Consider the following 16,143-nt stretch of genomic DNA (forward strand, 5'->3'; position numbering starts at 1 on the left):
CGCTTAGCTCGAAGGTGGATATTCGCATCAAAAAGTTGCGATATTTTCCCGCGCTCACTCGCTTAGAGGGGCGGAGCTTACTGAAAACTAGGGGAGCTTTGGGCGGCAACTCTTTTTAGCGTTAATTAAATAAAATTATAACGTTATTAATTTTTTAACGTCTAAATTATATTAAAGTAGATATCGAAGATTAAAAAAAAATACAATAAGAAAGTTCGGGAAAAGAGAAATCAAATAAAATAACACCGTCAAATATTTTCAAGGTATAGAGTATATCATCCTGTATAAGATGGACTCCTATGTTTTATCTTACTAAGATCATAATTATACTAATAAATATGAGAAAGCTACGGCATTGTTTATGATTATTACAGCCGTAAATTTTGAAATCTCAATTGCATGCAATTTAGGATAGTTTGGCAACAATACCATTCTGTTTCATTTCTAGAGTTTGAATAATTACAAGTTAATGTTTATAGTTTACAGCTATGCTTAAAATGATCAGATAGAAATTTTGGCAGTGACTTTCGAATTAGTAATATTACTAATTGTAGTTTTTTATTGTAGGCTTCCTATACCAACATGACTCCAAGTTGGCCTTTTTTAAATAAAACTTCACAGAAGACTGAAGTCAAATAGAACTACGTTTTGCTTTGTAAGTAAAAGTAATGCAGAAGCACTCGTGTTTATCCTATTCTATTCTTATAAGGACATCTCGCAAGAAATGATCAATAAATTGGTGTCATGTGTGATGTATGACGTATTATGTTCTCTTGTAGACAAAATGGCTTCGCCAGAAAGTAAGCGTACAACAACCAATATGTTTTTATTGTTTACCATTCAGTGGACATAAAGATGTACGACTTTATGCTAAATGGAACGCAAATATTATGTCGAAACAGCTGATCTGTCGACCACAGAGTACTTTGTAACATACTGAAATAGAGACCAATCTTCGGCCTAAAATTGGGTAACACGAAGAAAAGCGCCATCTGTATTTCATAGTTTACAACTTTCTTTCTTTCTTGTTTTGTTTTTATTTTTTTTATTGAAATGGGGCAAACGAGCGTTATTTAAAATATTAATATAGGTTATATAAATATCTAAATATCTATGTTATGAAATATAGATATTTAGATATTTATACACCTATATTATATCTGTTATAAATATCTAACCATTATGAAAAGATTTATATATCCACCCAAATAGTGCATTATACCAATTAGGAAGTAAAAACAACGGATACTGTTAGACGGTTACTTTCTGCCGTCCCGAGCTCTGGAGGTGTAGGGCTATTGAAACACTGTCTTCACATAGTTAACAAATATATTATAAGTATCAACAATCACATTTTATACAATCTCATATTTCATATATCCTACGGTGTTACGCGGTACGTATTGAGATGAGAAATCATACATAAACATCAGTGACATCAGTTGTACAAGTTGTAGTACTTGATGCATACCTTAAAATAATAATCTGTTATTTTAACAAAAAATAATAAGGCTAGTGACTAAAACCGTAATACCATATGGCAATAACATTTAAAATCTCAGACTAATTGCCCAAATAAAATTTTCCCACCTTCTTACTGGTTACATCTTATTTAGTATTATTGCACTCATTAAAAGCATGCTTTAATGTACAAAAAAAGTCTAAGAGAGATTAGTGTAACAATTTACTACTTTTGCTTTACTGCTGTAAATATGGTTGTGAAAGAACCAAATACATGTTAAAGGCACTACAAACAAATACTTAAGTAGTCCGGCAATGTACAGAGGCACTAGGCCATAGATGTGGACTATAGCTATAAATTCTCATTATACGAGAGGAGACGTCTTACTGCTGGATAGAGACAGTGTTATATTAAAGTCTGTAATGTTCTAAAGTAGACATAGAAACAGACATACCTCCTCTTTCTTTACAACCAGGACTGCACCTACCTAAATACTGTTGAGTATTTTCAATTAAACGATAATACAGAGTACTTTAACGATAAATAAATGTAATAGACATTTTACTTATTGAACTGACATCGAATTACAAGTGACAATTAAAAAGAATTAAATCAGAGTTGAAAAAAGGTTTCATTCAACAAATACACTAAAAAAAACACTACAAGAAGAGCTACTAAATAGCGGCATCTATCGTATATTAATTGAACTAGTAATTTTTTATTGGTAAAACAGCCATCTATAATGCCGCGTTGGCATATATAACAAATATAATACTACTAAAAACAATATTAGTCTGTTTCTTATTATCAAAATAGATTTAAGGTGCTCCGTTATATTGCAGTATTTTATCTTCGGATTTCCAAGTTAAATGTACTGAGATTGTGCACCCTGCTGTCGACAAATGTCACTTTGACGTTTTCAGAATACAAATAAATACAGAAAAATACTACTGCAAACGAAACGAAAAATGTTGAATTAAAAGGCAGTTTCAAAAAACCATTTGTATTGCCACGAAAATGACATCCAAACTTCCAAAGACGACTCTTAATTTAAAACAGGTAACGTCGCTTATTAAGCGACGCTTACGTTTCCAAAATACACAACTAAAAAGAAATATTACGTATTAAAATTTGCTTTTATTTCTTTCAGTTTTTACTGCGACAAGAAGTGTTAAAATTATATAGAGATATATTTAGAACGTTAAGAAAAATATCAGATGAAAGTACGCGTTCGGAACTAAAAGCCTGGGCAAGGAGTGACTTCAGAAATAATAAACACCATACAGATGAATCTACTATCAAAAGTATGTTATACTATGGAAGAAAATCATTGAAAGACTTAGAAAGGTCATTGGCATTAAGTGAAAGCTGACAGTTTTTAATTGTAACAGATGTTAAATTGGGGAGTGTAAATAATGCCTTAAATCTAACAGCCTTACAAAGAAACGAGATATAAAGTTAAACTGAGTATAAGCAAATATTAGTAAAAATTTTGCTTATACTTAGTATATCTTTATACTGCATTTTTTTATAAGGTTGTATACTTTTATGACACAAGTTGTAAAACTTGATTGATTTATTGAAATTTATATTTTTAACTAATTTAGTAACTAGGTTTGTGAAATAAATAGATTAAATGAAGAATGTATTTTATTAAAATTACAAAACCATAAATAGGTGTACCACTAGGTATTTTTAACTATATTTTTGTCTTATTTTATACTATTATTGGAAGCCTTTATATAAAACTGAATTATTCTATTGCTACATTTTGATATGTTACCATACAACAGATATCTGGTTTACACTTGGCCAGAACAGTTGTATCCAGTCTTAGATTGTATGTACTCTGGCGCCATTGTTTACACTGGGCCAGTTGATGGACTAACTGTACTAGTAAAGTGTGAACTATGCATATAATTACTTTTAACACACTTCTAAGTCTAAAAATGTAGTGCATTGAATAAATGCATTAAAAAAGACAATAAGAATATTGTTTTTCATACTCAAGTAGCTTTATTTTAACAAAATCACAGTTTAACAAAAGTTTATAATGTCACAAACATTACTTAATATAAACCTCAACATTTAGGTAAATTATTTGTGTAATCTAATTATTTATTTATAAAAGCGGTTTATAACTATTTTTTTATTAAATAAAAACAATATTGCCTACATATTTACAAAATGATTAGCAGTATCAAAACTACGTAAATAAAGCCTGCTACACATCTCCAGTTTAAACTATAAAATTCAAATGTTCTAAAACTGAAGGTGTATAGCAGGCTTGACATATTTTAACTTATGGTGCATTTTGGCATAAACTAGTTATACATATAAACTTCTTTGTAGAAAACATATAATGCAATCGGTACAGTCACACCTGTTCCCACAACTACAGAGAAAACTGTGAAAAATGTTACGAAATCACCATTTCTATTCAAATATTTCGCAATAATTTGTATAATACTTCTAGTTATATGATGCCCATCTGTACCATAGCAAGGGACTACGTTCAAAAATCCTATGCCCATTGAAAATATAAACACATACCTTAAGAGCTTTTCTACTTGAGATGGAGAGAAAAATGAAAATATAGATAAACGTGGAAAGTACTGGTCTACGGTTACCGTCTCATGCAAATCATAAGGTACACCTAAATATAAAACAGGATGATCATCTTTCCTTTCAATAATAATCAAGAAAGAATTATTCAAAGATGGCTTCAGACAATGCATACCGTGTGGGCAACTGTAACCACCGTGATCAGTGCATTTAATCAATCTATTCTTCACCATATCCCTTGGTTTTAAACAAGAATATTGTCCTGGTAATACTGAATCGATCACAACTTTCGGTTCCATATACTCAAAACATAAACTGTATAAATCATCTTTCCTACAACATTCAACTACATCATTTTCCTTCACCGTCTCCATCATTATCTCATCGTTTTGAGCAACAAATTCAGCACTAGTACATATACCGTATCTATCATGTGCGTCATGGAGACAATGGATCCAATCTTTTGCATTCTTAATATTACATCCATTAATACTTGTAACTACATCCCCTACATTAAAACCTCTTACTTCTTTTAACGGTGATCCATCAGACATTGCTGTAACTTTAACTCCAACGTCAGTCTCATACGCTATACTAAATATAATAGGTGCGGAAAAGAAAAGTAACATAGCAACAAATGCTAAGACCACATTATGCCAAACACCGGCGCAGTAAATTTTCAATCTCTTGGTAATTGCAAGACTATTCAAATGTTCAGAATTTAACTGAACAAATGCTACAGGTATTATAGCAAACACATAAATACCTACACCAATTAATTGTACGTCTTCTTGAGATGCAGCTAATGCATGACCTAGCTCATGGAATATACTGCTCATTCCCATAGCTAGGAAGTATACCCAGAAGTCCGAGATTGGTATGTTTACTCCAGGTAAAGCTCCTCTGATCTCTGGCATACTGCCAATGTCTATTGGATCATAAAAGTGTTCAAGTATGAAAGTTAGTAGTGTCCACAGAGCAAACGGGAGGAACAGCCACACTGTGAAAACATATCCACATGTAAACCATTTCCGAAGTATCCTAGATAAGTTCTTACTCCACCTGTACAAAAAGCGATTGAAGGCAGCAGTTGTCCACGAAAAGTTTAATATGCCGACTTTCAAGCCGGTTCCGTCCAAGAATGCGTAATAAGGATAGTGCATACAACTCTGCAAACAAATAAATAAATATTGCGAAAATTGTTTTTTAAAACATAATATACAGTACTTTTGATTATGTCCATACCTTGAAGAAAGAATCAAAAAACCATATCACTACATAAAAAGCAAGTACAAATGAACAAAGTATTGTGAATGACATTTTTATAGTATCAATGTTTATGTTATAAATTCATTATACATTTTTGCTAAACATTAACCGGTGTTAATCTAAATGTCAAGTGCGAATTTTTAATCGATATTTGTGTTGATAACGAACCATTTTCCGAAATCTATCAACTGTCAAGTCTTATCATCACAGATGAAATAATTGTAGCCAGCCTGTTTTGCGATTGCGATTTGCCGATTGGCGATTTCTAGCTGTTTTGAGGAAGACACTTCAATAATTATTATTTTTAATGCAAACATTTATAAAAAAACTAAGGTGTGACGTGTGTTGATTATTCTAATTGTAAATTAGAGCTTGTTACTAACATTTAGTATTTTTCTGTGAATACATTTATAGCAAAATCGATATTTAGCACTAGTCGATTTTGAAACGCGTATCAATCGCTCGATATTTTTCTAATGTCACTGTCACTGATTTGTGTCGTGTATGTATCGAGATTTCATCGGAATTTGTGATTTATGCACAAGTAATTTTGACGGACGCGTCGTGTGTGAGAGTCAAAATAAAATATTGTGACATTTTATCATGTGAGTGATGAGTTGTACCGAAAATGAAAGTGGACCTTTTGTGGTATTCTTCCTACCAGCGCTTGTGGGCTGTCTGACCATTTTATTGGCTAGGCGCTGGGCTAATTCGCAAGTTAGCAACACATCGTCCACAGCAGTTTCTAGACGACGAAAAATTATCAAAGATCCCCTTGTAAAGCGGCCTTTGCCGCCGATTGCATGTAAAATGGCTCCTCCGGGGGCAAAGAAAGCCACTGGTGTTGCAAAAAAGGTAGGATTAAATCATTTTATAAATTAAAGTTTAAAGGTAGTTACTTCTTTCAAAGGAGTTACTGACGTCGAATTATGCTACTGATTTCCATTATTGTTTTATTGTATTTTCTAGGGGACAGTACCTTTACTTGAAGAAGATGTGAACGGTGGTGGAAAAAAAATGTCACGTACCCCTCGAATATCACCAACTGGACCACCATCAGGTTCTCTCGGAACAGATACTAAGATGTCGGATGGTATACTTCAACCAAAACATATACCATTCCCATATATTCCTCAAGATAGTGAACTTCTGTTTGAGATTATGAATTTTGTCTTTACGCTTGTGGCAACAGGATTACAGTTTCTTAACTTGTACAGGACAGCTTGGTGGTTACCACAATCTTATAATAATCAGGCAATGGTAAGTTATTACTTTGTTATGCTTATTCTTGAAAAACTAGATACATAGGATTCTAATTTTACAATAAATTGTATAAACCAAACATATTAAATATGAAAAAGTTGGTCGAAATGCAAAACATTGTCTTGTACAATGCAATTAAAAAAAGCATTTAGCTGTAGGGTAGCACTCAAGTTGCAGACAGGCTGGTATTGTTACAAAAGAAGTGAAAACTTGTATATTGACCCCACATATGTGAGGCCATCATGAGACAAGCCCTTGTAAAAATGCTAATATTTGTTTCTCAAAGCTCAGATACATTACATTGTTTCACTTGTATGTTGTTTCAGAACTTTTATTTGATAGATCCGCACTTGGTGGCATTTATAGTCACGATTTTAAGTCGAAGGTTACTCTTAAGTATAACATTGGCTGTGTTGAGACAATTCATTGATGCTAAGTTAATGCCTCATGCTACAATCGCTGCGAGGTAAGTTAAATAATACAAACATTCTAGACTTACACCCAAATTCCGAAAATTTTAAACACTTCACAAAGTCATCATCATCATCTCCTTATCCTACTCCCGTAGTGTCGGCGCAACAGGTTTTTGTCCTCCACATGACTCTATCATATATCATCTCAGTCATCACTCCCTTTTTGAAACACTTCACAAAGTAAACGCCACTTATAATCAGATGTTAACAATTTAATTGTTTAATTGTTATTTAAGACACTGATACATGTTTAAATGTTTCTGTATTTGTCCATTTTACCTGGCTGAATATCTTCTAGAGTAAGTGGTACCGGGTTAACATACAGTGACTCTTTAGTCTTTAGGTCATTGTTACTAGAGAATAGGGATAGTTATTAATTCAACGAAGTAGTTGATCAACTGTGATTGGTTGTTCACAGTTTGTTAACCAAGATTACTTGAGGACAGTTGATCAACCATGATCGGTTGAGCACAGTTGATCAACCATGATTAGTTTAGCACTGTTGACCAACCTTAAATGGTTGACCACAGTTGATCAAACGTGATCAGTTGTTCACAGTTGATCATCCATGATTGGTTGATCATAGTTAATCATTTAGAAAGGTAATTGACTATTTTATTTAACTAGTTGAACTTAACTTCACAAGGTCGTCTTTTTTTCCCACCAGTCTTCAAATCTTTATTGAACTTATTGAACTATTTAGTAGACAATTTTTAGTACTTATTAATTAATGAACACTATTTTTTTTTACAGAACATTTATACTGGGCGTCATTTTAGGATCCCTGGCATGGTGTATATATTTCATTGCACATAAATATGTATTCCTGGTGACTGTTTATCTATTTTATCCGTAAGTTTTTCTTCTTTTTTTTATTTATAGTTTGGCCATCATTATTTCGATTTCTATCCGTAAGTTATAAAGGTGGGAATACACATGAGAGTAGGCACTCCTACTGGCATATTCTAGTTTGACATGCAAGTAAATATTTAATTTTATTAACACTGACACATCTTATCTTGTACGGTCATAGCAACTGGCATTTCGTTGTTGTAGTTCTAATACCACATTCTCTTTGACTATTTTATCATTTTGATGCCATTGCCGCTAACAATGGTAAAGCCCGCGCTAACATCTTCGCACGAATCGATCGGCGCGCCACTGAAATACTAAGACCCCACAAGACAGGCGTGAAGTGGGAGCAATTCTGGGTAAATCAAATCAATTTCGTATGATGAGTGTGGTGCCGGAGGCCCAACTTTAGTCCTTTTCCTTCCCACCCTTTTTCTCTCATAAGAATAGGATGCAAAGGGTACGTGGATAGGGAGAGGAAATTGGGCAGTGGTTGCTTCGCCATTTACAGCGGATTCAGGTGGCCACTTGCTTGTTTGCCACCTTATAATATAAAAAAAATCGCTAGTTAATCGAACTCAAATAATATCGGCTTATCAAAAACACATATTCTACATTAAATTAACTATAATTAAGTAAATTATAGTATGTTTACAAAATTATGCAGTTTTTTCTGCAGAAAAGTTGCTAATTTTGACATCCGTGGTGTTAGAAATTCAACTTGTATAATATTTACGCCAGTCGCATTCAAGTTCGTCCATTCTACTGTCATGTGTCACTCTAATCTTTGTGTTACCACTATAGAATCTTCTAGACTTAATTCTATATGTTACTGTTTTATTTCTAGAGTGGTGTTGTACTTCATATTGTTTGGTTTTGAGTCAAGTCCATTCTTGGAGTTAGTGAGTGGGAATCCTCCGCTGCACTCTTGTTCTCATGAGCCGCAGCATGCTCGGGATGAGGCTGACACTATGACTGCAGACTTCAATATGAGATTAATCAGAATACTGTTTAATTCACTAATAGAAGCGTATTACACTAGTTTTATACCTTGTTGTTTCGCGCAGGTGAGTTTTGAATTCTTTATGAAGTAAAGATTAATTATCTATACTTCTATACTATTATAATAAAGCGTAAACACACACTTCTTTGTTGCCTAAGATGTCAGCAAAAACAGCATATTTTTGATTAATTATTTTTTTTAATAAAAAGCCCTACACTTATGTCACGCTTTAGGCTTATTTTCACGCCATAAACTTAGGGGGTAATTTGGATAAAAAACCCTAATGTGGGAAAGAGACCATTAGTTGCTGCCAACATCAGGGAAGTAAGATTGCCAAATTTTATCATGTCACGTCGTATTGACATTTGCAACTGACATTTTGACACATGTTAACAATAAAATAATTTTATGCTGATGAAATCGCACGGGAACAGCTAGTACTAACAAATATTTGTTGTTTACATTTGTCAAATTATCAATTGCAAATGTCAAAATGACATGACATGATGTCAAACCATGGCAACCTTGCTTCCTTGATGTTGGCAACAACTTATGGTCACTTTCCCACATTAGGGTTTTTATCCAAAATATTTACCTCAGTTTAATGGCATGAAAATATATAGTCTAAAGCGTGACGTAAGTGTAAGGCTTTTTATTAAGAAAAGAATTATTCAAAAATGTGCTGTAATTGCTGACTTCTTAGGCAACAAAGAAGTGTGTGTTTACGCTTTATTATAATAGAATAGATTGATTTATATATAAAAATGGCGGTTCTAGCAGTGTTGGTATTGTAGTCGTTCCTGTACTACGACATCTACGCGGCGAGCCAGCAGGTGGGGCTAGTGCTGTGCGCGCTGTGCGGCCGCTACAGCGCGCAGCTGTTCAGCGCCGCGCACTGCGACGTGTCGCACCGCGCCGCGCTGCACCTCGGCCGCTGGCAGCCCGCGCCCGCGCCCGCCCCCGCACACGGTCAGACATCGATGTCATATCGATTTTATAATCGATATCTATTGAATTCAGTGTAACTAATCAGTGATTCAGTCTCTTAGAAAAGTTTTTTTTTAGTGAGTTAATATATTTATGTGTTTGTCTAGAAAATCTTATAAATGCGAATGTTTAGATTCATAGGTGTTTTAGTATCTCTAAAACGGCTTATTGGATGTCCATGAAATTTCTCAAAAATGTATAGTCTGTAGTCTATTTGTAAAGTTGTTTTATTCCGTTCAATCATAATCGCGGACAAATGTTTGTTACCACGTATTTTAACAACGACTTAAGGGATCTTGTTGGTATTTCTCATAGATATAAAACGAAGTCTTGAAGAAGTTATAGGCTTCATTTAAAGTTTTTTTTAATTGGTTACGGGGTTATATGTGGGTAAATGAAGTGGTGGTCCGTAGGGTCTGAGAGCGAGGCGTGGTGCGGTGCGCGGCGCTGGGCGCGGGGCGCGCGCGTGCGGGTGGTGGGGGCGGGGGGCGCGGAGTTCGTGGCGGACGCGCCGCTAGTCGCCGCCAACCCCGATGACAACCACCACGCCAGGTTCTATGTCAGTACACCTTATATTTTATTTATAACTTAACGAGCGCAAACTTCGTTAGCGCGGATTAAAAAAAAAGTCATCTAACACATTCCCTCGTGCATCTACCTTCTACCAGCTATCTTTATAGTCCCGTCCAAATCGGTACACATGTTCCAGAGAAAGCGCGGAATTAAAAAAAAGTAGTCTATATTATGCCCGTCTATGTCAGCTACTCTTCAGTGAAAGTCGGTCGAAATCGGTCCAGCTGTTTCGGAAATTACCCGGAACAAACGCGGCTTGGGGACAGACAAACAGATTTTTTTAAATGCGATGCGATAGTAACACAAATACATTATATTCCCGAAATCTGGAATTTTTCTTTTGATATAACAAGCAAACAGAATTTGGTATAGATGTAAAATTTTTCGAGTTTTTTTTTAATTCCACGCGGACGGAGTCGCGGGCGAAAGCTAGTCTGGAAGTTTACTTTTAGTTTTTTAATTCCGCGCAGACGGAGTTACAAGTAGCAGTTTTTATTTAATAATTAACGTTTTATTTCAGGACCTATTCATAAACCCGGCATCGTTTCTGTGCATGCTGGTAAGTCTTCAATTAGGTTTGGTTGTTATTCAATTTTATTTACTTTTTAATTCCATAGCATGGCACAACTTTATGGCAATAATTTTCCTACTTTTCATAGATTATTACACATTGTTCAAACTATTTAGAGATTACGCTGTATGTTGTAAAGTGTATAGAGCTGAAAATATAATACACGACAAAAATGGCCCGGTTTTAGCAACAAATTGAATAGTTTTCCTGTGACCCATTTTTTTTTGCATTTCACTAGACTTAAGACCTGTCCCACTACTGGCTGATAGAGACTCAGATAGCCTAAAAACGTCACTGTCAGATAAGTTAATAAAATCCGATATTTCCATAAGATATTTTACACGTTGGATTATCAGATAATTTACAATTTGATGGGACAGGCCCTTGAACTTATAATAATACTAATTGTAAATTCAGTTTATTTTCAGTTAATTAATTTTAATAATTGTTTGACGGTAAATTTATTTTCTTAAAGTGGTGATTTTTTAGAAACGATTTATTTAAAATAACTACCGAAAAGACGGAGGTACTCAATTTGTCTGTATGTTTTTCTTTTTTTTTGGTAGGGGATGTCACATCCCTGGTAGAAATAACCTCAAAAGTTGATTTATATTTCAAGAATGTATTTTTTTTTAATATTCGGAGTTAAAGTGAAATGCATTTATATTATCGATCTGATTTGAATCATGTCAATTGTACTTAATGTGTAAATGCGCTGTTTATTAACTTTTCGAACAAAATCCTTAAAATAAGATATTCCGCTTTGTGTTGCATTGAAAGTGGTAATGTGTTGGATAAGACTGAGATGAACTAAGCCATTTTTTTTCTGTTTAAACTATTCCTATCTGATATAAGTGTTATGAAACATAATAATACATTTTAAGTGCTTGATTTTACTATATCTTACATAAAACTAGCCATTATTAAGAATTACCAACATGTAACAAAACTTATTATTGTCTATAGATTTAAAAAATGTGAAAGGATGTCTATACATGATACACAAGTCTTAATTAAACTAAAAAGTATGTAGACCTGACTATAATAAAGCTTGACATAAGAGGTAACTAACCCTTTTTGCCCAAAACCTAAAAAAATAGTAATTTTTTACTTAACTTGAAGTTTTCTTAGCTTAGTTAATGGATGGCTCCTAAAATGTACATTGACAGAAAAAATGTGTTTGTTGTTTGCAAAACAACAATCTAGTCACCAAACACGAATGTAACGAAGATATGTGAATAAATGTCATTGACAGATACTGTGCTTTTATTTAATATCTATATTTTAAAAAACCTAAACCCAACTTTAGTCCTAAATGCAGTCAAATGACTCATAAAAATCAATTAAAAATGCCCTAAACACAATTTTCAAATATAATGATGTATTATCCATTAACAGTAGATTAACACTACCGAACATTTATCAATGAAAAGTGGGTCTTAGTTCAATAACGAATATTGCACCAAATAGAAAGAAATAATAATACCCTTTGCAAAATGGTTGTTTATCTTTGTCCTGTCACCTGTAGAAGTAGACCTAGAAGAGATGGATATATTGCGTGAAGGAAGACAAGAAGAGAGTGACAACAGAAGACGGAAGACAGATTAACCTGGAGGATCATTTGTACTCTTATAGAAGTAGTATATTTTTTTAATAACTAGAACATTTTTCTTAATAAAGATTTATTTAGTAAACACCCATGATGTCTTATTGTTGTCGTTTATTTGAACTTTCAAAGTCTTCATTTTATCTCTTACAATATCACATGCAGTTAACAATTCCTTATCCTTCCGCTGCAAAGCATTTTGTCTGATTGTATGTCTAAAATCAACTAATGTATCTATTAATATATTTGATAAATCATTGTCTGCACTATCTTGTAATTTTACACCAAAGGTTTTCAAGATATTTGTTACGTATTGAGCAATCAATATCACAGGTAGGGGATAGTGATCTCTTGTATCAGCTTTAATTATTTTGTTAGTAACCGATACTAAGTTTAGTAAAGAATTTATGCATCCTGCTGTATCAAAATCATTCTTTAAAGCTTCCAAATTGTTATTCTCGACCTTTTGAAGTTCATTTAAAAGTTTCTTATCGTAATCACCATGTCCTGTGTCTGACTTATTTACGTATGATAGAACATCGTTTAGGAAAAATTTGAATTTTTTCAATACACTTTCAGCTGTTTTCATTACTTCATCTGTGTACTCCATTGGATATCTGTAATTTGACATAAGACATGCCATTCGGAATATATCAGCTGTGTATATTTTAAGAAAATCGGGTATTGATAGAGTATTTTGTAAAGATTTGGACATTTTCACATCTTTTAAGCTTAAATGTCCAACATGTATCCAGTAGTTGGCCCACTGCCGAGTATTGTGGAAGGCACAAGACTGGGCTTCCTCATTCTCGTGATGTGGGAACTGTAGGTCAATGCCACCAGCATGGAAATCTATTTGACACCCAAATACTTTACTGACCATAGCTGAACACTCTATATGCCATCCAGGCCTTCCTTTACCCCAAGAAGTCTCCCAAAAAGGTTCATCCGGTTTAAAACCTTTCCAAAGAGCGAAATCCATTTTGTTCTTTTTTTCACTATTTGTTGGTTCACCATTGTCTTGCATATTTTGTAATTTTCCATAGGAAGGGAATTTACTTGTATCAAAATATACTGAACCGTCAGTAACTATGTAAGCCATTTCAGAATCTATGAGATTTTTAACAAAACTCTGTATTGTTGGAATATATTCTGATACTCTAGTAATAATCATTGGTTTTTCAACATTCAAGCTAGTTAAATCGAGCCAGAATTCGTGTTCATAGTTCTTAGCTATTACTCTAAAATCTGTGTTGGTTTCTTTGGCTTTTTTAATAATTTTGTCGTCTATATCGGTAATACCCATAGCAGTGACTAATTTTATATTGAAAAAAGATTTCATAATTCTTTGTATTATATCTAGTTTTACATAGCAGCACCCGTGGCCTATATGAGCTGAATCGTAAACAGTGGGTCCACAAGAGTACCACGTAGCGATATTAGGGTCATTTAGAATTACCGGAACCTTTTGATCGGCAACACAATTGTAAACATATACACCAATTGGATTCCCATTCGGCATTAACCATTTTGTATCTTTATATGGCTTTAAGCTGCAGACGTGAGATAATTTTCTTGAAATTATAGGTAATACTTTTATCATGTTTCACTTTATTCTTAAATCACTTAGAAATAATACAAAGATAGTCTGGTAAACAGACCTGTGATAACGATAACAGCTGAGTCTCAAACAGCGCATCAGCTAGTGATGGACTCGAGTAACTTTTATATTACTCGGACTCGAGGGAAATTTTTGACAACTCGAGTGTAGAGTGACTAGACTCAGAGTCGGAATATAAAACTCAATACTTAGTAGTAAGTAAATATTCAGTTTTAAATTCCGAATGACTCAAGTCAATAAAAATCATTCGAGTCTTATCTTCACTCGAGTGTCATTCGAGTGTGAAAGTTACCAGTACCGAGTGACTGGAGTGAAAAAATCACTCGAGTCCCATCACTATCAGCGAATCTGCAAATCTTTGTTTTGACGGATTTGAGAAAGACCAACAATAAACTATTTAACGTTCTAAAACTTATAAATTGCTTTTTTTTTTCTTTAGTTGTCCAACGTAATTACAAAGAAACAAGACGAACAAATTATTAGATATAAAGCTCTTTAACTGATATTAATTTTTAAGTTTTCGGAAGTTAACGTTAGAAATTGAAATATCTTTATTCGATTTTAAATCTTATTGTCAGTCTACTGTCAATTAGTTGTCATTTTTCATTCATTCATTGTCAACAAAAATTGTGAACGGAGCACTTGCTTATCATAATATAACCAAAAGTGCTTTTAAGTGTAAATAATAAAACATTGACAATCTGTAACCGGTAACCCTTTACCTGATTCGATATTGAAAGAAATATAAAATGGTTGTGTTTGGACCTGAAGAAGTACAATTAGCAGATAATAGTGCTTGTGCTTCTATAAGAGCTGATCTTAAGATGTGTTTACTAAATAGTGATTGTTGTAAAGTGGTTAGTTTTATTACATGATCAGAATTTACAAAATACCTAAAGAAATCTTATAATTTTCATGTTTTTAGGATAAAAAGACCCCAAGACAATGCTTAAAGGAAGGACAAATATCAGACGAATGTCATCAACTACGGCAGATATTTTTCGAATGCAAGAGATCAGTCGTAAGACATTCATTATCATTAAATCTTTATGTCTTGTTGATTTTATTATTATTTTTATTAAAATAATACATGCTTTAAAGATAATGGAGATGTAATTAAATATATCTTATAAATCAAATTCCTTAAACATTTTGAAATACATATTTTGTAGATTTAAATGTACATTTCATGTCTCTTTCAGCTTGATAACCGAAGAAGATTTAGAGGGCTCAAAGGATATTGATTATTATAAGTAAATCCACCTACCCTTGTCCATACATGTCTATGCAGTATGTGCTGCTCTTCAATACATTTCTATCACCTGTTGAACTATACAGAGGATAAAATAATACAGAGACAAAGTTATATACCGGTTGGTAACCAGCTGTGTGTTGGTAATCAGTTGTAAACCAGTTTTTCGCAGTATTGGCCAGTGGTTACTCTTATACCATGCTTGACAGTCAGAAGTATTCACTTTGTATGCTTTCTTTCTACTCCTCTGATCATAACTGAATTCTCTCTTTACACCTATCCATCCATTCTTCTGTCTTCCGCTGCATAATAGATATAAATTAAAAGTAGATATTGTAAATAATTTTCTTCACTTAGTTTTGTAATGTGATGAAAGAGTTGAATAAATAATTTATTAGTATTTAGTAGTTTTATTCAAAGTTTTATTTTGTAGAGAGTGTAAGGTAGAATCTGAAGTAGTGTTATTCCTTGTGTTGATTTTGCTCTTGTCAAATGTCAACTGTATGAGAATTCCACCACACCAGTGAAAATACTACTTAAATTGCTCAGGAATAAGTATCTTTCTGAGCCCTTGAGCTTCTATATTGTTTATATCTTTCTTCCTTGACTTCCATACATTCATAAGTTAGTTTTGTATAATCTTACT

At 33.4% G+C, this 16,143-nt stretch overlaps 4 protein-coding genes across 4 annotated transcripts; 2 read left to right on the forward strand and 2 right to left on the reverse strand.

Annotated features, from left to right (window-relative positions):
- Nucleotides 1-3,119: 3,119 nt before the first annotated feature.
- LOC106105796 (membrane-bound transcription factor site-2 protease) lies at nt 3,120-5,492 on the reverse strand. Its single transcript, XM_013286245.1, has 2 exons — nt 5,273-5,492; nt 3,120-5,196 (listed from the first exon to the last, which is right to left on the reverse strand). The coding sequence occupies exons 1-2, from the start codon at nt 5,345-5,347 to the stop codon at nt 3,787-3,789; spliced, it is 1,485 nt and encodes a 494-aa protein (XP_013141699.1). The 5' UTR covers nt 5,348-5,492; the 3' UTR covers nt 3,120-3,786.
- Nucleotides 5,493-5,777: 285 nt separating this feature from the next.
- Nucleotides 5,778-11,310, forward strand: LOC106105812 (transmembrane protein 39A). Its single transcript, XM_013286264.1, has 8 exons — nt 5,778-6,151; nt 6,266-6,556; nt 6,886-7,025; nt 7,786-7,884; nt 8,732-8,951; nt 9,682-9,856; nt 10,288-10,433; nt 10,968-11,310. The coding sequence occupies exons 1-8, from the start codon at nt 5,909-5,911 to the stop codon at nt 11,214-11,216; spliced, it is 1,563 nt and encodes a 520-aa protein (XP_013141718.1). The 5' UTR covers nt 5,778-5,908; the 3' UTR covers nt 11,217-11,310.
- Nucleotides 11,311-11,570: 260 nt separating this feature from the next.
- On the reverse strand, nt 11,571-14,440 carry LOC106105807 (probable cysteine--tRNA ligase, mitochondrial). Its single transcript, XM_013286259.1, has one exon. It carries the CDS (start codon nt 14,225-14,227, stop codon nt 12,701-12,703), a length of 1,527 nt encoding a protein of 508 aa, XP_013141713.1. The 5' UTR covers nt 14,228-14,440; the 3' UTR covers nt 11,571-12,700.
- Nucleotides 14,441-14,815: 375 nt separating this feature from the next.
- Nucleotides 14,816-15,897, forward strand: LOC106105703 (cytochrome c oxidase assembly factor 5). The gene is made up of 3 exons (XM_013286130.1): nt 14,816-15,102; nt 15,171-15,266; nt 15,448-15,897. Exons 1-3 carry the CDS (start codon nt 14,995-14,997, stop codon nt 15,487-15,489), a joined length of 246 nt encoding a protein of 81 aa, XP_013141584.1. The 5' UTR covers nt 14,816-14,994; the 3' UTR covers nt 15,490-15,897.
- The last annotated feature ends 246 nt before the right edge of the window (nt 15,898-16,143 follow it).

Source organism: Papilio polytes, unplaced genomic scaffold (genome assembly GCF_000836215.1).
Source record: "Papilio polytes unplaced genomic scaffold, Ppol_1.0 DF822733.1, whole genome shotgun sequence".
Classification (NCBI taxonomy): domain Eukaryota; kingdom Metazoa; phylum Arthropoda; class Insecta; order Lepidoptera; family Papilionidae; genus Papilio; species Papilio polytes.